Below are 23845 nucleotides of genomic sequence, written 5' to 3'. Positions count from 1 at the left end.
GAGAAAATGCAACCCCAAACCCGTCCTCCCCAATATCCACAACAACTGCAGTAATGAGTGCATGTCATGGGCACATACTGGACAATGTCTTTGCGGCGATTAATAAATAGCAAAGTAACTTTTTCCTCTGTTTTGAAAAACAGTTTATACTTTTAAATTATCTATTTAAATTATTGGAACAATTCAAATGAAGAGTTGTTCATATGGCATACTTGAAAGACAAAGCACTGAAGACCTATTAGCTTCTTTTTTAAAATGTGCACCATCAGAGCATGCTTACTGGAATGCCCTTTATGCCAGGTTGACCTGCAGGGCCTGTAGCTCCTGGAATTCCAAGCTCTCCTTTTTCACCATCTTCTCCAGAAAGTCCTTTGTCTCCTACATTTCCCTAAGACAAAGCATAAGCAACAATTATGTTCTTTCTAAATCTCCCTTTCTTTAAGCAGACATTAATACAGTGATCCCTAAGTAGAAGACTGAGGGCAATTCCACACACTGAAAAGTGTTACACCAGCAACATAAGGTAAAGGTAAAGGTATCCCCTGTGCAAGCACCGAGTCATGTCTGACCCTTGGGGTGACGCCCTCCAGCGTTTTCATGGCAGACTCAATGCGGGGTGGTTTGCCAGTGCCTTCCCCAGTCATTACCATTTACCCCCCAGCAGCAAGCTGGGTACTCATTTTACCGACCTCAGAAGGATGGAAGGCTGAGTCAACCTTGAGCCGGCTGCTGGGATTGAACTCCCAGCCTCATGGGCAAAGCTTTCAGACGGCTGCCTTACCACTCTGCGCCACAAGAGGCCCAGCAACATAGCATAATGCTATAAAATAACACACCTCTGGCCATTCCTCATCTCTTGGCTCTCTCACTTTCCTTTGCCGCCTTCTCGTGCTTCTTGGCATTGTGCTTGCCTGTTTGAAATGGCGGAAGAGAGCAATGCACTTTACCCACGATTCTCCTCCCCCTAGCCTGCAATGCCAGCTAATTTTTTTACAAAAACTTTTCTGTTGAGATGCCTATGCATCTAATCATAGGCCATAGTGCTTTTTTTAATGCTCCCCCTTGAAACTTTTAAAAATTAATCTCGAGCGTGATTTTACTGGGGGGGGAGGAGGACTTTAGAGAGGCATGCTGAGTGTGTTAACTGGTGGAGGAATTTTTTTCTTTGCCTGGACAATTTAACCCCTATTTGTTGCTCCAGGCAGTTTGCTTAATTAAAAGAAAAAAACCCATCCCCGGGAGAAGGGAAGTGGGTGAAAGGGCAGGCATTGGAGGTGGAGATAGTGCTACTTCAGCTCCACACATTTCCTTGGTGTGTGGTTTGCTGGGTGCTCTCCTCTGCCCGTGCTACATATTTTGGGGAATACGCTTTACACAATTCCCCAACTAGTGCTTTAAAATGGCAGATGTAGCTATCAGTTTGCTGCTGGAACACTGGATGTTGATGACGTCATGAGAAACACCAAAAATATGGCATCTGCAAAAGGTAATCCTTTCACTATATTTTTTGGGTTTGAAATGGTTCTGAGACCTGGTAATGCAATACTTGCACAACATGATACTAAACATATTTTCCCCCATTTCCTGTTCTTGTAATCTGAATGCAAAACTCAAACTACAAAGCAGTATGAATTCAAAACTGGCTTTGTTTTCTACTCTACATTAACAAACTTCACAACTGCATATAAAGAGAACAAAACATGCTCAAGGTCACTCATCATATCATGTGTAAAAACTCTTGCTTTATTTTTAGAAGAGAAATGAAGGTTCCTGCAATATTAGGCGGTAAGTACAACATAAGCAACTATGGTTGTACTAGGGACCAAGCCCATTGGATTCAGGAATACAACAGGAGCTAGCTTAGGGGGGTAGAGTGAAAGAACTCTGCAGACAGCCTCCCCCTTCCCCCCAGGACCTGGAAAGGCTGCAGGCAGCTGTTATGGAACTCACCAGCAGGGGCAGCTCTCACGCTGCAGGGATCTACAGTCTCCAAGCCTCAGAGGGAAGTAGAAGGAGGAGGGGGTGGTCAGGGGTGGGGGACGGAAGGCGACTGGCTGGCCGTTGGACAGACAGGCAAGCCAGTTAGAGGAGGAGGCACTCAGGGGCGGGACAGCCACAGTGAGTGGACAGCCACCCTGAGTGGGTGTTAAGTGCTGAAATGCACTTAAGCCATGAGACACACTCCTCTTCCAAGGCCTTACCAGAAATATTAAATGGAACAGATAGATGAAGGGACGGCCAAGTTACCTAGATGTGATGGCTGTATTTGTTGTTTATATGAATTCTCCATTCACAGAGGTGATTTTTAAATAGAAAGAAGTACATATGACAGATTAGAAAACGAACCCTGCATGGTAGGGCCACTTTTCCTCAAGCACTGAGCCATTTTTGGTTGTTTCTGAGCCATTTTCTAAGCCTCAGCCAAGCCTTTTCCAGAGCACAGCCACGTTTGCATCATTCAGGCCTTTCTGCCTTTCCTGCTAGAAGCACAGAGACAGCTTGTCTCTTTGGAAAGAAGTGTATTTTATTGTGTCAGTAAGAGATAGACAGGAGACCAGCTTTTACTGCCCCTGAAGATCACTTGCTGTTACAGAACTGCAGGGTCCTTTGGGAGGCCTGATGTAGAAGAACTTGCAATCCCAGAAGTCCAGACAAGAGTTTGCCTGGTTCTGTCCTCCCCAAATACCTGCAATATGTTGTTAGCATGACCAAAGGGATGTAATGTAGATGTGAGAAACAGATAGCTTTGATATTCCATAAAAGAAAGCACTTTAAAGCAGCAGTTTCCCCCAGTGTATGGAGAGTTGCTGCTGGCCAGCTCAGGAAACCCGGGCATCAGAGACTGGCTTTTCTGTGCATGTCTTTCTCTGTGGCAGACACTTTCCTGACTCAGGGGTGGAAGGGGCTTAGCCTTTGGGGTAAGAGTTGGTCTCTTGGCTTCTGAGGAGGTGGGAGGCTTGCTAAAAATGCTTTGTTTCCTGTTGTTGAATAAAGTGTATTTTAATGGTGAATCTGTCTCTATGTTTACTGGGTAAAAGGAGCGGTGGTAATCTTTCCAATAGTGCACAATCCACCCTCTTAGAATGTGGACTGATCCTCTTCATTATGACAAAGGCTGAGGTGTGGTTTGGTTTTGGTGAGTTCTCCTTGGGATGCAGTGTTAACTGGTGGGATTACTCACTGTACGCCACCACTTCAAGGTTGAACAACAAAGAGAGGCCAAATTTCACCTAACACTTAAGCACAGAGAGCAGAACCCTCTCACTAGTTGCAATAATGGGCTGGGCAGGGAGAAAAGTGCCAGAGGGACCACTAGTGCAGAGAGGTAAACTGGCATATTTTTGATAGTTTTGATCTATAAATCAGATGACTTTATTACCTGCTTCATATGTTAACACGGTAGATGCATGAATTAAAAATATATGACTACCAGAGGTATATGACTGGCCTTCATTGTGTGTGTTTGGAAAGGGATTCTGAGAAGTATATCTAGATATCTGTTTCCTGTATTTTCACTGGGCAATGCTGCACACAACAGGGATCATGGGAAGGCAGTTATCCTCCTCAGCAATCCTGTGACCACTATAAGATGGTAGCCACTCGTCCTCCCTGGTCCTGATTGCCTTTGTGAATTATTTATTTATTTATTTATTTGATTTCTATACCGCCCTTCCATATGGCTCAGGACAGTTTACATACAACATCATAGGGGCATACATGGAACAAGTCAACATACAGCATAGTCAATATACAACGATAACAATCCAACAGTGGCTCTAAACAACACAACTTCAGTATTCCCAACAACATAATAAGAACAGAAACGTAGCTAAACCCCCGTTAGGTCAGACTGCTTCATTGAAACACAATGTAAATGAGCCTCAGGGGAGGGTGGTAAATAAACAAACAAACAAACAAATCTAGTCTTTTGCAACCAAAAGTCTGAAAGAGGCATCCCCATAAGAGCCCTGTACCTGATGAACACTACTGATCCTAAAACTCAGAGAAGTCATTGCTGAAAATGAATTTTGGGTAGTTTTAACATGTTTTTAGTTTAGATCAAATTGCTATCATCCATATAAATGTCTCTCAGTTATTGCCTTACCTGTTTCCTTGGCACAGGGACACGATATATTAGAATTTCTTATGCTACTTTGTTACAAAATATACATTGAAACTATGGTGCTAATTATAACAAAACTAAAAGAAAATGTACAAGAAAATACATTCTGCAGTATAACGGATTGATTGCATCAGCTCTTTTGAACAGAAATTATGCTAAGAGACCAAGTCTTTATGACTTTATCCTCTTTGATTTCTTACTGTGAGTATAATATCCACCCTCCACCAACCTGCAGAAAAACTGCAGTGGAGCAGGTTTAATTGTGAGAATTGACAAAAGTACCTTTGAGCCATCTTGCCCTTGGATGCCATCTTCCCCTGGTGGTCCAGGTGCACCCTATTTTTCAAGAGAAATAAAACCAAATGTTTACACTTACAAAAAAATGAATGTAAAAACATCAAATAATGAGGATACAACACTGAAAACTTGGCTAAAAAAAGGACAAGGGATATATAGGAAGAGAAGGATGGTATGTTCTTTGAACAAATCTTGTAAGAATAAACTCTACATGATAGGTTACACGAGGATTTCTACTTCCCACATTGGGAGAAACAGGTCAAATGTCAGTTTTGGGAATTTCTGAAGATGAGCTTAAAACAAAAAACTAAGAAGTTGTTCTAGTCTATTAGTGGAAGTATGTCTTAAAAAGCCAAGCATTACTTGGAATACAGTATGTTCTTTAAACAATTTAGCATTCTAAATTGTTCACCCTCTACTGAAGAAACCAGAGCTTCAGCTGGGCTGTCACGAATATGCAGATGATACCCAGCTCTATCTCCTGATGAATGGCCACCTGGACTCCCTCCCAGATACATTCACCAGACGTTTGGAAGCCGTAGCTGGATGGTTAAAGCAGAGTCACCTGAAACTCAACCCCTCCAAGACAGAGGTCCTGTGGCTGGGCAGAAAGGTCAGGAAGCATGCCTTCCCACCTTGGCTGGGTGCAATTTAACATCTCGCCCTTGGCCAGGAATTTGGGGGCAGTCCTGGATGCCTCCTTGTCTATGTAGACTGGTCATGGGAGCAGCAAGCACAGCATTTTTCCTTCTAAGTCAGGCAAAACTGTTAGCACCCTACCTGTCCTTGGACTGCTTGGCCACAGTCATCCATGCAACAGTCACCTCCAGATTGAACTTCTGTAACTCGCTCTACATGGGCCTACCCTTGTCCTTGACCTGGAAATTGCAGCTGATCAAAATGTGGCTGCTAGAGTCCTCACAAGAACATCTTGGAGGACCCATAAACAGCCTGTGCCGGGGCAACTGCATTGGTTGCCAGTTGCAGCACAGATCAAGTTCAAGGTTTTGGTGTTAACCTTTAAGGCCATCTGCAGTCTGGGCCCTACATATCTGCGGGACCACCTATCTCCTTATGTCCCCCGCAGGTGCTGTGCTCGGTGCCACAATCATGGCCAGGGCCTTTACATTCTTGGCCACTCCTTGGTAGAATGAGCTCCTGGTAGAGCTGCTGACCCTCTTAGAGCTTACATAGTGCCGCAAGGCCTGCAAAACGGAGCTCTTCTGCCAGGTTTTTGGTTGAGGCCAGAGCAAGGAAGATTGGGGCACTTCACCAAGCTCACCAATGCCACTGAGCTCCCCCTGGGGAAATCTCCTCTGAGGTGTGGTCTTAGATGGTCTGTTGAGATTGGGGGGTGGGGGGAGAGAATGGAAGGCTGAGTCAATCTTGAGCCGGCTGCTGGGATTGAAGTCGCAGCCTCATGGGCAGAGCTTCAGACTGCATGTCTGCTGCCTTACCACTCTGCACCACAAGAGGCTCTGAGGTAAACGGTAATGACTGGGGAAGGCACTGGCAAACCACCCCGTACTGAGTCTGCCATGAAAATGCTAGAGGGCATCACCCCAAGGGTCAGACATGACCCGGTGCTTGCACAGGCAATACCTTTACCTGAGATATTCCTAGTGATCAGCTAATTAACTGGCCGACAAATTGCTACCAGTACCACAGCCACATTGGGAGAAGTGGGGGAAGTTACTGAGGAAATATCCGGGGGCTTTTTGCACGCCTTCAAAATAGCACAATGGTTGCCAATTGAAAACGCTACTGATTTGCTGTTTTGCACAACGTCGTCGACAATCTGCCACACACCTGAAACCAATCTGCAAAAAGCGCTTCCTTGTAGCGCTTTCAGGGAAATCCCCAAAAGTGGATTCACCCTCCGGAAAGCGATACACTCCTGCAACCAATCTGCAACACTAGCGAAAAAGACCTGTGCGTTAACATTGTTGCGGTTTCTACAAAGTCCCTCCCCCTGGCTCTCTTCTCTGATCTTCCGGCGAAGCGATCGCCATTTTTTTTTCTCCGAGCGAGCGGGGATAAACGCACCAGCGAGTCTCTTTCAGTTTAGAGGCTTCCCCGGCTTCAGTCCCTCCCCTTCAGTCACTAAGCACACTTCAGTCACTAAGCACACTACTAAGCAGTCACTTTATTTTTTACACATTCATTCAGCCGAAAATCGGGCCCGTGAGAGGGGGGGGGGGATTTTTTTTTTCACTCGGAGGGAGCGTGGCAACGATTAAACGACAGCTCAAACACACCAGGCAGCTGGATGGGTCTCTCCGTTGCAACGAATTAACACAGATTCGTTGCAATGGGTCTGTTTTTTTTTTTAAAAAAACCTTTCTTAAAGGGAAAGGGGCTGTTTGGGAGCATGCTAACGGCTGCCCATTGGCTGCTTGACGGCCAGGGGCGGGACGAGCTCGGCAATAGCGCTTCCTTTCTAGCGATTTCTGCCGAGACCGGAAGCCTGTGGGAAACGCTACAAAACGCAACTGGATTCCACTACAAAGGCAGGTATGCATAACGACGAATTCCACTATTTTAAATGGTGATTTTTCATTCAGTGACCAATTTGCTACAAAGATCCCGGTGCGTAAAGCCTCCAAGAGTCCATGGAGTCTTTTTGAAAGTTGGAACTTGGTTTGGAAAATTGAAGCTATTTCGATTTTTTTTTAAACAAAATAATTTGGTTTAACAAGTCCAGTTTGAAATTAGAGGTTCATGGAGACTTGTCCAATGCCATTCCCTTATCCCTTTCAATGAAATGTCTGATCAAGCCTTTAGACAATCCCTTTTTATAGTGGCAGAATTAAAAAATCAGATCATTCTGGTTTGCAGTTATTCCCAACTATGTAGTAGTCACATTAGTATGTCAATGTAATAAAACTACTAGTGAAATATAAAATATAAATTATCATTAATGGTTCCTATAAACCCCAAATAGTCAAACACACAGATAATGCCTATTATATCTTTGCATGATTTATAGCAGGGGTAGTCAACCTGCGGTCCTCTAGATATCCATGGACTACATTTCCCATGATCCCCTGCCAGTGTTTGCTGGCAGTTTGCTGCAGGGGCTCATGGGAAATGTAGTCCATGGACATCTAGAGGACCACAGGTTGTCTACCCCTGTTTCATAGTACTGGACTTGATTCCTTCCAGTCAGTCACTGCTACACATAAGTAATTCTGCTGTGTCTCTGCTTTGGCTTTTTTATTGCATAATTCAATCAATACCAATACAGAGCTGCAGTAGAATTATCTTTGTGCTCCTGTATGGGAGCCAGGGCAACAAAGTTCCCAGTGCAGAAATGGCATGAAAGAAAGAAAGAAAGAAAGAAAGAAAGAAAGAAAGAAAGAAAGAAAGAAAGAAAGAAAGAAAGAAAGAAAGAAAGAAAGAAAGAAAGAAAGAAATGGCATGAGAGAAAGAGCTAACCCCGGCTGGGTTCTCCGTCCACCATCAGTAACGGACTGTGGGGCGGGGAGGGGGTGTGGCAATCCTGATCTGTGACAACATCTCCTTCAGGGCTCTCTCTGCGCCGAAAATTCCAGGAATTGAATGTGTTGGCCTCGGGTGGCGTACAACCGAGAGCGTGGCCATCTGGCTGGTATATCGCGCGCCCAATGCACCTCCAGATGCCCTGCCAGCCCTGCTAGAGGCGGCGGCCGCCTGGACATTACAGTTTCCTAGACTATTAATCCTGGGGGACTTTAATGTCCATGCGGAATTGCCACCCTCTGGCAATGGGCTGGACCTGGTGTCGGCCATGGCAACACTAGGGCTCTCGCAATTTGTTGTTGGCCCTACCCACCAGGCAGGTCACACCCTGGATCTGATTTTCGGTGCAGGGCTGAGCGTGGATCCGGTTACAATTACTGCCGTGCCATGGTCGGACCACTATACCCTGAAGACCCGGCTTAGGCTGCCACCTCCCCCTCACTTGGGCGTTGAGCAAATTTCAGCTCGCCCACGGAGACTTATGAATCCGATTGGATTCCTGAATGCTCTGCGGGACCCAATGCGTCCCGGCACTTCTCTAGATGGACTGGTCAGTGACTGGCATGACAGATTGCTGGCCGCCATTGATGAGATAGCTCCCAGACGTCCTCTCCATCCCCATCTCAAGCGGGCCCCATGGTACACCGAGGAGCTCCGCGAGAAGAAACGGGAACTGAGACGACTAGAGCGAGTTTGGAGGAAGACCCGCGACAAAGAATCGAGAGCATCTTATAGAATGCAGTTAAGAGCCTATGAGATGGCGGTGAAGTCAGTGAAATGCAACTTTTACTCGACTAGCATCGCGTCTGCGCACTCACGCCCAGCACAACTATTTAGGGTAGTCCGATCTCTCACCGCCCTTGATGAAGGGTGCCAAAACAATAGCCAATTGGACATTAGCTGTGAGGCATTTGCGAGTCACTTCGCAGACAAAATCTCGACTCTTCGCCATGATCTCCCTCCAACTTTGGACACAGAAAGTGAACTGGAGGCTCCTTGGCCGTCTTTGGAAAGAACAATGAGTTACTTCAGACAACTCTCATTAGATGAAGTGGACAGGATGCTAGCAACAACAAGACCAACCACTTGCCCTCTAGATCCATGTCCATCATGGCTCCTAAAAACAACAGACCTAAGAATAGGAGCTCCCCTCCGGGAAATAATCAACCTCTCCCTTTCAACGGGAGAATTCCCAGAGGGATTAAAAGAGGCATTGGTACGCCCATTGCTCAAAAAACCATCCTTGGCTCCGCAGGAGCCTGACAACTACCGCTCCGTCTCGCATCTGACGTTTCTGGAGAAGTTGGTTGAAAGGGCTGCTGCAGGCCAAATATCAGCATTCCTGGAAGAAACTTCAGCCCTTGATCCATTTCAGTCGGGCTTCCGGCCTGGCCATGGGGTGGAGACAGCGCTAGTTGCCCTGACGGATGACCTCCACTGCCAACTGGACCAAGGCGGGTCAGCGCTGCTGATACTATTAGACCTGTCGGCAGCGTTTGACACAGTCAATCATGAGCTCCTAGCTCACCGCCTTACCGACGCTGGGATACGGGGGACAGCCCTAAAATGGCTGATCTTCTTCCTCCAGGGTCGCAGACAGAGGGTAGCAATAGGAGAGAGAGTTTCTAGCCGTCACCAGCTCACATGTGGAGTCCCACAAGGAGCAGTGCTCTCTCCTATCCTATTTAATATCTTCATGCGCCCTCTTGCTCAGCTGGTGCGGAGGTTTGGGCTGGGTTGCCACCAACACACAGATGACACCCAGCTCTTCCTCCTGATGGATGACTGCCCTGACTCCCCCCCAGAATCTTTAGCCAGATACCTGGAAGCAGTGACAAAATGGATCAAGCAGAGTCGTCTGAAGCTCAATCCTGCAAAGACGGAGGTCCTGTGTTTGGGTAGGAAGGGACCATGGGAGGAAGCGCGCCTGCCCATCCTGGATGGTGTGCAGTTCCTAGCGACTCACTCCGCCAGGAACCTGGGCGTGATCCTGGATGCTTCCCTTACAATGGAAGCCCAGGTCACGAAGGTAGCACGGCTGGCATTCTACCACCTCCGCCAAGCCAAACTACTAGCGCCGTACCTGGAACCAGAGCACCTAATCACAGTGATCCATGTGATGGTCACCTCCAGACTGGACTTCTGCAACTCGCTCTATGCAGGCCTACCCTTATCCTTGATCCGGAAACTACAACTGGTGCAGAATGCCGCGGCCAGGATTCTCACTAAGACATCATGGAGATCACATATCCGGCCGGTACTTCAAGAACTTGGTTGGCTCCCAGTTGAATTCCGGATTAAGCTTAAGGTTTTGGTAATCACCTTTAAGGCCATACGCGGTCTGGGCCCAGTGTATCTGAGAGACCGCCTCCCTGCCTATACCCCCAGAAGAGCTCTATGCTCCGCCACCTCCAACTGGCTACGGATCCCTGGCCCTAAAGAGGCACGTCTGGCCTCAACAAGGGCCAGAGCCTTCTCGGTCCTGGCCCCCACCTGGTGGAATGAGCTCCCCGAAGAGATCAGGGCCCTGCCGGAACTTCCACAGTTCCGCAGGGCCTGCAAAAAGGAGCTCTTCCTCCAGGCATTTGGTGGGGCCGACTGAGCCATAACACCTACAGGTGCCCCCCAGACTGAAGGAACGAACCGACTGAGGGATTGTCAAGTTATTGTTGAAGTGCCGTTCTAATTGTTCCAGTTTATATGTTGTTGTTATTGTTATATTGTTATACTGATTTTGATATTGATTTTGATAGTGTTCTATGTGAATGTTGAAAAATGTTTTATGTAAACCGCCCAGACCCGTAGGGAAGGGCGGTATAAAAATATAAATATAAATAAATATATAAAAAAATTATCTCTCTTATAAACATAACCATGTTTATTCACATATAAGACCAAATTTCATTCAGGAATAATTGTGCCTCTGCTATTACCTTCTGATAATCAAAAACCTACTTATCTCAATAATAAGCCCATTAATGTAAGCTTATTATACTATCCAGAAATCACCATAAATATTTCTCTGTTAACTTACTCTTAAGCCTTGCTCTCCTGGTTCTCCTGGGTTGCCAGCAGGTCCACTGTCTCCCTGTCACATGCAACACATATATACACAATCAAACTTGTAGACTGCAGGAACAACAGCAGAAAGGATAGTGACATCTGAAGTGACACAATTTCATGTTGTTGTAGTATTATGAAATAAACTCACCTAAACAAAACATCACATTAGTTTTATGTTATTCTGTTTCATGCATAAATATCAACAGTTTAAAAAAAACAACAACTATGGTTCATAAACCATAGTTTAATTCCAATCCCAGTTAGCTGTGTTGTCTGAACACTGATAGTCTAATGCGGGGGTCATTAACCCCCGGTCTGGGCCGCAAAGGCCACGGTACTGGGCCGCTGGCAGTCACGCCTGCCCCCCCCACAGCGAGAAGGAAGGGAAGAGATAGGCGCGGCCGCTGGCACGCCGGCGACACAAAGCGCATGCGCACCCCTGGAGGCGAAAACACGCATGCACGGCAACTACACGCATATGTGTTAGCACCGCCTGGTGGCAAAAACGCGCATGGGAGGCAACTGCGTGTGCGCGTTTGCGCGCAGCTGCTGCGCATGTGTGTGGCACCTGGGCCGTCGGCTCTTCCCTCACCCCTGGAGGCAGTCCCTCACCTCAGAAAGGTTGGGGACCACTGGTCTAATGCATTGATTTTGTTGGCATTATGCCAATATTTCAAGCTAGGATTTTCTATCTCATTTGATAATCACAGTTTGTACTTGACTATTGTTTGTCATAGTCTGAATTCCCAACCCATAGTTAGCAGTGCTGCTACTCATGGCTATCTTGTTACAGACACAGCAATAAATGTAAGATATTACTCCCTCTTGAAGATTAGAAGGGAATCAAAAAGCAGACAAACTGGGATCTGTAATTTTTTATGATAAATTAACCCGAGTTTGCTGCTAAAACTAAGTTTTAAACCATGGTTTATTGTGACATCGGAGTGTAACCAGTGTCTGGGAAAGAGGTTCTCCATTTTGTATCCGTGTCCCAAAGTGCTATACATCCAATATTATGTAGATGTCATGACATGTGAATAGAAACATAATTATTTAATAAAAAGGTTAAACACCTACAAAACTGGCAATGTGGTTGTGGCTGGGAATATAACACACATAATATCAGACTGGCTGGCCTCCCTGGCAGAACTCCTGTTCAAAACATTGGGAGGAAACAGTGGAAGAAAAAACACCATTCAAAGAATGGAAACCACCTCTGTGATTTAGTCGCTGGTGAATGTACAGATAACTGAAATGTTTTAACTGTTTTAGAATATTTTTAATGCTGTTTATGATTGTCTATTGATATTATATGATCTGAGCCTCATGGGAAGGGCTGGTTAGAAAAATAAAGATGACCATGATGATGATTATGGGCCAATTAACTTCATATTAATACCCAGCAACTAAGAGCTACTGGCTATTTCAAGACATAGTCTATATGTTTTGAAACCGTAGGTGTCAGAGACAATTGTTTCTCCTTCTCAAACAGCATCCTTGAAACAAATTATTCCAACAATCTGATCTGATGTATTTTAACAATCACCTTTGCGCCTGGTTCTCCTTGGGGTCCTGACTCTCCCTCTGGGCCAGGTGCTCCCTGTATTGGACATAACTAAGGTTATCCACTTCCACCACTAAATGAACATAAATAAATAAATCTAAACCACAGCATTTTAATTTACATTAATATCCTCTTTGTCACCTCAGAGCTTTTGGCATGTAAGTAGTCATGCTGAAAATTTATGTATGCTCTTTTCAACAATTAAGTCAGTCCTATGGCCATTATTAGACCTAATAATTAACATTTCTTTTTGTAGGCTGTGATGAGCAATTCTGGCCCAATCAAGTTTTTGTAGAAAGATCTGTAGAAAGCATTCTGAAAAATTGCATGTGAAGCTTCAGAAACTGTCTTGACGTGATTTTGTAAAAATTGTATACTAACCTCAAAGCCCACTTCTCCTATAGGACCAGCATCACCTTGGGGCCCCCTTGGTCCCTAAACAAAACCGTATGTATGTAAGTATGCCCATTCAGTTATTTTGCATAGAAACTGGCAGCTATACTAAATTAACAAACTCATCAAGCATTATTCTTACTCTACAAGTGACTGTTGCATAATAAATAAATGAAAACACTTGTTTTTATCATTTTTAGAAAATCTATACCTGTACTATTAACACATTCTGGAGACTGTGAGTAATAAATTTCTTCTGTGATATAATAAAAAACCCAGTCTACTAATTTTGGTAGTCCCTACTGTTGGCATAGTCCTGAAATAAATTTTAATCTATAATATGGTCTCCATTTGATTAATATGGAATTAGGTAGGATAAAAATTAATTATTTGTATGGCTTGTTTTGTTAAACAATCTACAGTGTATAATGAATTTAAGTGAAAATAACTACCGTATGAATAAAAACCCTGGTGGCATATTATGAACTCAGTGTTTTTATAGAACAGCCTCTAAGAAGGTGCTACTAGGCTTACTCTCTCTTAACCAGCACAACCTCCTGTTCATGGATCACAGTTGAGTGCAAGACTTTTCTCTTATTGTATCTATAAAGAGCCACTGGCAGTCCACACAGACCAGCCTTTTTCAACCTTTTGACAATGGAGGAGCCCCTGAAATAATTCTTCAGACTTCAAGAAGCCCCAGAAAGCCTTGTCTGTCACCACATACCCCAGAAGTGACATCACTACCTACATCCTTAGCCCGTCTTTTGTTCCCCTTTCCTTCCTTTACTACTACTATGGCGGCTCTGCATTGCATAGGATGGAAAGAAGAGCAAGAGCTGAGAAGACAGCCCATACTCTTCCCATACCATGCCACTTCAAAGCTCTCACTGACCCCCTTCAGAACTCCCTCAGACCCCCAGGGGTCCATGGACTCCTTGTTGGGAATCCCTGGCATAGACAATACTGAGCTAAATGTGCTGATGGCTAAATCAACAGAGGACACATTTACATGTACATATATCCAGAACAACTAGATTCAAGTCCATTATCATTTTAGAAACCAACAAGATGAGTCTTGAAAGCTCATACCCTGCAAATCTTGATTGTCTCTGGGGTGTTACTGGACTTGAATCTAACTGTTCTATTGCAGACCTGTATGGCAGTCTTCGTTATGTGTCTGGAAGCCATTCTCAGGTTACTTAGGATAGTCATTACAATGTAATGGTCCTCAGATTAGTGCATTTCTCACAATATAATGAATTTTACATGCAGTGATATTCTTGGGAGCTAATGCAATGTGCAATGAAATTATAATAGCTAAACTCTGTATTTCAAAATAGCAAATGTTATACTGTAAGGGGCTTTTAGTCAGTTCATTTTAAACACAAACAACAGCTAACTTCAAGTAACAGAATACAAGAAGAAATCTGTGTGGCAGCATAATTGCCTTCAGCGTCTCCATGATATTCTTCAGCTTCAATGGCATGAAGCTTACAAGCTGAGCAAGGAGACAAACATTAATGTGCATATGAATAGTAATACATATCTGTAATTCAACATTTAGTATATTTTGCTGCTCCATCTCCAAGGTTCACACAGCATTCTCACAGTGTTCAAGCAAGCCTGGCACATATACATGTTTCTCATGACTATGACAACAACAAAAACTAGTTCCCAAAGCACTGTCCCTGCCTTTGTCACATGCTGGCTTGGGCAGGAGTCTCTGGCTTGGGTTAGAGTGAAGGGGGACAGCTCAGAAACTTCTAGAGAGACCTAGAGAGCTTTAAAACTGATTTCTGAAGCAGGCCTGCAGAGGTGCACTCACATGTGGGATTGCAAAGAAGCCACAAAGATGAACTGCTACTTATTTCAGGGAAAACCAAACAGGGTCCAATACTGGCAGTGCAGTTTCTTTCAAAATACATACTTAATTACAGGTAAAAAAATCAGGAAACCTGCAGTTTAAACACAGCATACGATGGTATGGAGATTAACTTACTAGTTCACCCACAGGACCTTTATCCCCTATGCTTCCAGGATGACCAGGTATACCCTGAAAACACAAACCCAACAGGAAGAAAATGCTGCTTTAATTACATTCAAAAATAAATTGTATTCCTTGTCTATGTTTTTAAACCCCATTATTCTCAAAATCTCTTCAGAACCATGCAAGCTGTTTTTTCCAAATATATGTTATATAAAAGTGTACAAATGTCTGTGCATTTCTGCATGCTCCAAGAATAATTATGTCAAACCAATGGGAATAAACCACTATTCTTTGGACAGTCTTAATTCAGGATTAATTAGGTGCAATTAGGTATTTCTCAGTTTGATATGCTATTTCTGTTATTCTCCTATATAGGAAAATATGAAATACAAGATTGCAACATAATTTCCACTGTCAGCACACTTTTCAGTTTTATGCTGTGCAATGATAAATTTTCTCTAATAAATATTCTGGTGAAACAATTACATAAATGCTACACAGGGAATTTTGATTGCGTACTAACAGAAAACTTTCAGAGACTTGGAAATGTTATTATAGGACTATCTAGGGAACAATGTTCTCAAGTAAAATGCTTGTCGGAGGTTTTCATAGTGTTTCACATCGTATTTTGAAAAAGTTAAAGCTAGGTGTGTTATGCATTACGGAAAACTCACAAAAAGACTGCCAAAAATAATTTTTTTAAATTCTTTTTTAATTTTTATTTTAAAATTCTTAACGTGGCACCATTTTCACAGTGTGAAACCCATCAGAGACAGGATGTTACATGCTCCAGTAGCAGGCACCCCTTCCCTCATTTGTCACTAAGACACTGCAAATCCCCTTTGCATGGCACAAAAGGCCTGGTCAGTGCTCACAGTGGGGTAGGTGGGAGAGAATGTGTGTCTGCAAAGAAGATGTTGATGAACAACAGTTACAAGTAAGTGCAACTCTGTTTTCATCTTCTGTCTTCTCGTGCAGCCCCACATTGGGACCAGTAGCAAGCTATTCACCAGAAGTGGTAGGGTGAGTCTCTCACTGGAACACAGCTTATAGAATAGCCTTGCCCACAGCTGCCTCTTTTCTCACCTGAAAATATAATGCATAATGTTTCACAATGTGTGTCGCCTTGCAGATGTCCAAAAAGGGAATTAATCACCAAATAACAGCAGACCTTCACCCTGCTTGGGTGAAGTGTGCTTTCAAAAGGAGCAAAGGAAGAAAAAAAGTTCAAGAAAGGGGGGGGGGGAGAACAGACCTCTAAAGTAGAGTATCTGCAGGTTACTAGGCACTGATTATGAAAGCCTACTGTAACAACAAAAGCTTCTTTAAATATGAGAGGAGCAAATATAAGGCAAATGAGGCAACAGGCCAACTCTTGGGCAAAGATGAAAAAACTTTGACAGAGGACAGAGAGATAGCAGAAAGGCCCAATACCTATTTTACCTCTGATTTCTCCCTGAAGAATAGTATAGGCACTTCTATGGATGGTAGCAGGCAACGTATAGTGTCTAGGTGGCAGGCTGACATATTGAAAGGCACCTGGCTGCACTGGAAGACTTTAAATCACCTGGACAGAATGGTGTGCACCCGAGAGTGCTCCAAGAACTTTCTGGACAGCTTGCAGAACCTTTTACAATCATCTTCAGGACCTCTTGGCAAGCTGGAGATGTGCCAGAAGACTGGAAGAGAGCAAATGTTACCCCAATCTTCAAAACAGTGAGGAAAGACGACCCAGAAAACTACAGGCCAGTAACCTCAGTCACAGGGAAGATAATAGAACATATATTAAAGGGGAGATCTGCAACCATCAACTCGGTGATCCAGGGAAGTCAACATAGATTTGTCTTTTATAGGTCTTGACAGGCCAACTGAGTTTTCTTCTGACTGAGTGATGGGTTTACTCAACTGTGGTAACTCAGTTGTTGTAGTTTACCTGAATGTCAGAAAGGCTTTTGACAAGGTTCCCCATGATGTTCTGATGGATAAACTGGAGGACTGAAGACAGGATTTTTGGACAGTTAGTGGATAGGGAACTGATTAGAGAACCACACTAAAAGATTGGAGGGAGGGGAGCACTAGTGTGTCACAGGGCTTGGTATTGGGTCCAGTACTTTTCAACATTTTTATCAATGATCTAGGGGGACTCGTCTTTAAATTTGCCGATGACACCAATTTGTGAGTAGTGAAGACCCAGAAGACAGAGTTCAATGAGATCTGAACACGCTGAAAAAGCGGGCAAGTGAGAACAAGATGCAATAAGGAGAAGTGTAGAGTTTGAGATCTGAATCAAAAATGAGAAGAATGCATATTGGATGGGAGATACACTTCTGTGAATGATATCTTGGTGTATTTGTGAACTGTAAGCTAAATATGAGCAGACAGTGTGATGTCTTGGTAAAAAAGGCAAATGCAGTGATAGACATCATATCAAAACTGCAAGGTGTCCCATTGTATACTGCATTGGTCAGACTGCACATGCAGTATTGTGTGTAGTTCTCTAGACCTCACTTCAAAAAGGATATGGCCAAAATTGAGAGGAGAGCAACAAAGATGATCCAGGGTCTGGGGACCAAACCCTATGGGGAAAGGAATGTTCAGCCTGGAGAAGATGAGGTTGAGAGGGGATTGTTTTCTCCCTTTAAGTATTTGAAAGGTTGTCACTTGGAGAAGGGCAGGGAGCAGTTCCTGTTGGCAGCAGTTCCTGTTGGCAGCAGAGGACAGGATCTGCAATAAGGGTTTAAATTATGTGTAGAATGGTACCAGCTAGATATCAAGGGGGTGGGGGTGGAAATTCAGAGTCATTCAGCAGTGGAATCAGCTGCCTAAGGAGGTGATGAGCTCCCACTCATTGGCAGACTTCAAGCAGCAACTGGACAGATACTTATAGATGGCTTAGGTTGAACCGCAGTTCCACAGGGCCTTCAAGATGGAACTCTTCCACCAGGCTTTTGGTTGGGGCCAGAGAGAATAACCCAATTGCCCCCCCTACAAAACCTCGATGGAGAACTGTAATTATGTTTCTACTCCAGAAATAATAGGACTGTACTGATGACATTGCTGAATGGAACTTAATGATTTTAAAGTTTTTAATATTTATATTTGTTACTAACTATGTGACTGTTGTGCACTGCCCTGAGCCTGCACAGAAGAGTGGTATACAAATAATAAGAATAATTTTAAAAATGCTACTACTACTACTAAGGCCCCATCTGACCAAGCCTTTGGGGTAAAGCAATGGCATACTGGACAAGCACCAACACTGTGGGCCTCTCCTAAGCACAGGAAGCAGAGCTCATGTTCATTGCTGTGTATCATTATTCTTCCACACTTAGAACATTTCTTGAACAGGTGACTTGGATGCCACGAAAAGGGACCACAAGCATAATCAAGAAGGTGTGCCCACTTTACAATGAGCCCAATAGACATAAAGGTGAGCCTAATTTACAGTGAGTCCACTAGATATAAAGGAGAAAAAAGAATATATGTTTTTCACAATAATAATGTACATCAGAAATAATCACAGATACACATTATAAAAGAGCAAGTTGTTCATGAGCAACCAAAAATATCATGAAATATTTTAGGACAAGAATTTCTTATTCATAAAATTTAAAATGATAATATTCTAAAGTAGGTAATAACAAAATGAGCATAAAAGGCAAATAACACCCTTATCATGCTTGCCTCTTCATGCAAAAAAAATTTCCCAGGGTGTTTTTTAAATAACTTTTTTACTAATTATGAAGTTCATCCAAACAGTAGATCATGCGTATGTTAGGATGGAAAGTGACAGGAAGGGGGCAGCAGATTTTCAAACTAAAACACACACACACACAAGCATATACACAACATCGAGGATGTAATGTTAATCAATATTATGTGATCTGCACTGCAAAACATGATAATCATGTAATGTTTTGATCCCTAGACATTATCTTTTCATAAACCTTTCTAGGAAAATCTTGGATTTCCATGTGCTGTATCCTGCGTAAGATAATCTGGATTTATTTATTTATTTTATTATATTTATATACCTCCCTCCATTGTGGATCAGGCCAAAGTCCAACTCATACAGTACTTGGTGTCCATATCACCTGCCACATGGACCATTAACTATTCCTGAGGTACTCATAGCAAATATGGACACTTTCACAGTATCTATCAATCAATCAATCAATCAATCAATCAATCAATCAATCAATCAAACAAACAAACTTTATTACAGTCGTTCAGACCAAGTTCAGACATAAGAGACCAAAAGAATATGGTCATTTAATGTAATACAATTGAAAACAGATCATAAAATAGAACTTAAAACTATGCTACTTTAGAGTAGCGATCCCCAACCTGTGGGCCGCGGACCACATGTGGTCCTTCGACTAATTGGAGGTGGGCCCCGAAGGACGCCTTCTCTCCCCCCCCGGCCCTTTACTTCATCCCCCCCAGCCCTTTACAACACACTTCATTGTTGTGGCGTGTCTGTATCTTATTTTGAAAGGATGTTTAAACATTACCATAGCAATCAGAGGGCGCTATGGCAGTGGTTGAGAGTAGAGGAGTAAACTACCCCCCCCCCACTGGGCCTCAGTAAAAGGCGTTGAGTGGTCCCCGGTGATAAAAAGGTTGGGGACCACTGCTTTAGAGCATCGGATTTTTATGGTGGGGGCACAAAATGTAGCCAGCTGTGTTGTCACCTGGGGGGACTTACACTTAGCAGCCTCTTTGCTTGATCTACATCATGATGTTCTGGCAACTTTTAAAGGAGTGGTTCAATCAAGTTGCTACGAATGTCTACATTGTTGTTGTTATGTGCGAAGTCGTGTCCGACCCATCGCGACCCCATGGACAATGATCCTCCAGGCCTTCCTGTCCTCTACCATTCCCCGGAGTCCATTTAAGTTTGCACCTACTGCTTCAGTGACTCCATCCAGCCACCTCATTCTCTGTCGTCCCCTTCTTCTTTTGCCCTCGATCGCTCCCAGCATTAGGCTCTTCTCCAGGGAGTCCTTCCTTCTCATGAGGTGGCCAAAGTATTTGAGTTTCATCTTCAGGATCTGGCCTTCTAAAGAGCAGTCAGGGTTGATCTCCTTCTCACTGTTGCTTCTTGACCTGCATATAAATTTCTCAAGAGACAAATAAGATGCTCTGGTATTCCCATCTCTTTAAGAACTTGCCACAATTTGTTGTGCTCCACACAATCAAAGGCTTTAGCATAGTCAATGAAGCAGAAGTAGACGTTCTTCTGGTACTCCCTAGCTTTCTCCATGATCCAGCGTATGTTGGCAATTTGATCTCTAGTTCCTCTGCCTCTTCGAAATCCTGCCTGTACTTCTGGAAGTTCTTGGTCCACATATTGCTGGAGCCTAGCTTGTAGGATTTTGAGCATAACTTTGCTAGCATGAGAAATAAGTGCAATGGTGCGGTAGTTTGAACATTCTTTGGCATTGCCCTTCTTTGGGATTGGAATGTAAACTGACCTTTTCCAATCCTGTGGCCATTGTTGAGTTTTCCAAATTTGCTGGCATATTGAGTGTAGCACTTTTACTGCATCGTCCTTCAAGATTTTGAATAGTTCAACTGGAATGCTGTCACCACCACTAGCTTTATTGTTGCTCAGACTTCCTAAGGCCCATTTGACTTCACATTCCAGGATGTCTAGCTCCAGGTCAGTAACTACCCCACTGTGGTCATCAGGGATGTTAAGCTCGCACTTGTATAGTTGTTCTGTATAATTTTGCCACCTTTGTTTAATCTCTTCTGCTTCTGTGAGGTCCCTACCATTTTGGTCCCTTATCATACCCAAGTTTGCATGAAACATTCTCTTCATATCTCCAATTTTCTTGAAAAGATCTCTGGTCCTCCCCATTCTATTGTTTTCTTCTATTTGTTTGCACTGTTCATTTAAGAAGGCATTCTTATCTCTTCTAGCTTTTCTCTGGAATTCTGCATTCAATTGGGTGTATCTTTCTCTTTCTCCCTTGCCTTTCACTTCCCTTCTCTCCTTAGCTATTTGTAAAGCTTCCTCAGACAGCCATTTTGATTTCTTGCATTTCTTTTTCTTTGGGATGGTTTTAGTTGCTACCTCTTGTACAATGTTGCGAACCTCCGTCCATAGTTCTTCAGGCACTCTGTCTATCAGAACTAATTCCTTAAATCTATTTGTCACCTCTACTGTGTATTCGTTGGGGATATAATTTAGTTCATACCTGAGTGGCCTAGTGCTTTTCCCTACTTTCTTCAATTTAAGCCTAAATTTTGCAACAAGAAGCTCATGATCTGAACCACAATCAGCTCCTGGTCTTGTTTTTATTGACTGGATAGAACTTTTCCATCTTTGGCTGCAGAGCACATAGTCAATCTGATTTCTGTGTTGACCGTCTGGTGATGTCCATGTGTAGAGTCGTCTCTTGGGTTGTTGGAAAAGAGTGTTTGCTATGACCATTGTATTCTCTTGACAAAATTCTACCAGCCTGTGCCCTGCTTCATTTTGTACTCCAAGGCCAAACTTGCCTGTTATCCCGGTTATCTTTTGGCTTCCTACTTTAGCATTCCAATCCCCCATGATGATAAGCACATCATTTTTGGGCGTTGCTTCTAGAAGGTGTTGTAGGGCTTCATAGAACTGATCAACTTCATCCTCTTCAGCAGCAGTGGTTGGGGCATAGACCTGGATTACTGTGATGTTGAATGGTTTGCCTTGGATTCGAACTGAGATCATTCTGTCATTTTGGGGATTGTATCCCAAGACTGCTTTTCCTACTCTCTTATTGATTATGAAGGCTACTCCATTTCTTCTGCGAGATTCTTGTCCACAGTAGTATACCTGATGGTTATCTGAATTAAATTCACCCATTCCTGTCCATTTTAGTTCACTGATTCCTAAAATGTCTATGTTCAGTCTTGTCATTTCTTGTTTGACTACGTCCAGCTTGCCTTGATTCATGGATCTGACGTTCCAGGTTCCTATGGAATAAAATTCTTTACAGCATCGGACTGTCTTTTCGCCACCAGTTACTTCCACAACTGAGCGTCCTTTCGGCTTTGGCCCAGTCGCTTCATTCATTCTGGCGCTACTCGTACTAGCCATCTGTTCATCCCCAGTAGCATATTGGACACCTTCCGACCTGAGGGGCTCATCTTCCGGCGTCATATCGTTATGCCTATTGGAACTGTCCATAGAGTTTTCATGGCAAAGATACTGGAGTGGTTTGCCATTTCCTTCTCCAGTGGATCACCTTTTGTCAGAGCTCTCAGCTATGACCTGTCCGTCTTGGGTGGCCCTGCACGGTATAGCTCATAGCTTCACTGAACTACGCAAGCCCCCTTGCCACAACAAGGCAGCGATCCTTGAAGGGGGGAATGTCTACATAAGCAGGTATATTTGGAACTGGAATTTACTTTTGTCCCAGTATTTCTTATTTTACCATTCTCATGCCAGTTCCTTCAGTGCACATCCTCCCATTTTAATAATACATTTCAAACAATGTTGCATAAAAAACTAAATAAAAATACAGACCAGCTAAGAGATTGAGGGAATGTATTTCCACAGATGAGCAAAGATTCTCTGATAAGCTTTGAATAAATCCATTGAATTCTGTTTATGTATAGTTCCAGGATTATTTTTCTTGATGGCTTTCCTTTTACAGTGTACAGCAAATGTAGATAACCTCAGATTGTCTGGCAGACCAGTAGGAAAGAAGGGGCTATCAAATCCAGGGGGGTCAAATTCATTTGTTATGAGGGTCAGATCTGACATAAATGTTATTTTTTTGGGGGGGGGGAGCAATGTGTGCTATAAAATAAGCCAGGTACTAGAGATATAAACTTTATAAGTGATACAGGCAAACTCTACTATTAATATTATCTTTTACTCAAATTACAAACAAAAGCAATAGATTTCCAGGACTGAAACAATTGATTTACTGGGCAATCTATAAAAGCCCCAATAAATGTATTTAATTATATGCAAGACTAGGGTTTTTTCAAGGGATACCATAAAAGGGGAAGTAGCTTACATTTCCATGCAAATTAGTTACTTTATGCATATTTATAGTACTTTCAGAATACAAATAATTTTCCTTGCAGGTAAATAAAGTAGTTGTTTTCATACCCCTCTATACCCAGCCTCAACAGCCAAGCACAGCTACAGTCTGTCTCTTGCTCTTTTCTTCTTTCTTCCCTAAAGTTAATAATGAATTTTGGCCTACTCATGGTTTGTGAAGCTATGTTTGCAAAGTTAAGAACCACCACAAACTTCCACAAATTTTAGTGCAGTTCGTATTGATATGTGGCAGTTCATGAATGGCAGAAAGCAGGGGTTTAACCCTGCTTACTGCCCTTTGGAAACCTCTGCTTTCTACTCTCCACAAAAAGCCATGGGGGGCAGAAAGTAGGGTTTTAAACTTTAAATGACTCTGATATGAGCCAGATGAACTTACAAACCAATCTTCCAGTCTATATGGGTTTGTGGTTCAGTTTGTGTTTCAGCCACGAACTGAGCCACAAAAATGTGATTTGTAACCATCTCTACTGAGGATCTCGAAAAGGCACATCAGACTTTTCTCTTTACCACCCCATCCTTGCCACCAACCCTGTGAGGTGGTTCGGCTGAGTGACTGTTCCAGGTGACCTAAATGACAGGGTCTTGGCTCAGGAGGAAGTGCCCCCACATGTCACCAGAAGTGTCATCATCCAGACACTCCCACCCTGACCCCCCAAAACAAGAAATGACCCACACCCCCAATGCTGGGCTGCTCTCCCTGGGGTGGTCTTCATGGCTTTGGCACTTCCCTGCCTATCTGCCAAGATACAGGCACACCAACAAGAATAGCAGCTCTCTCATGTGACTCGACTTGCTGTTGTGGTTGTAGGTCTCAGCCTCACGAGGGGCGGCCATGAGCCACAGTTCTGCTTT

At 43.5% G+C, this 23845-nt stretch overlaps 1 protein-coding gene across 7 annotated transcripts in view; it reads right to left on the bottom strand.

Annotated features, from left to right (window-relative positions):
* Positions 1–23845, bottom strand: part of COL24A1 (collagen type XXIV alpha 1 chain) — a 234520-nt gene that overhangs the window by 60503 nt on the left and 150172 nt on the right. For all 7 annotated transcript variants that reach the window (XM_077333120.1, XM_077333124.1, XM_077333121.1 and 4 more), the window contains exons 32-37: positions 14944–14997; positions 12930–12983; positions 12531–12584; positions 10956–11009; positions 4406–4459; positions 281–388 (exon numbers count right to left, since the gene is read on the bottom strand). In XM_077333120.1, coding sequence (XP_077189235.1) covers positions 281–388; positions 4406–4459; positions 10956–11009; positions 12531–12584; positions 12930–12983; positions 14944–14997 — 378 coding nt within the window. The remainder of the gene's footprint in view (positions 1–280; positions 389–4405; positions 4460–10955; positions 11010–12530; positions 12585–12929; positions 12984–14943; positions 14998–23845) is intronic.

Source organism: Paroedura picta, chromosome 4 (genome assembly GCF_049243985.1).
Source record: "Paroedura picta isolate Pp20150507F chromosome 4, Ppicta_v3.0, whole genome shotgun sequence".
Taxonomy (NCBI): Eukaryota; Metazoa; Chordata; class Lepidosauria; order Squamata; family Gekkonidae; genus Paroedura; species Paroedura picta.
The sequence above is the reverse complement of the archived record's forward strand: the minus strand, read 5'-3'. Positions and strand labels throughout refer to the sequence as shown.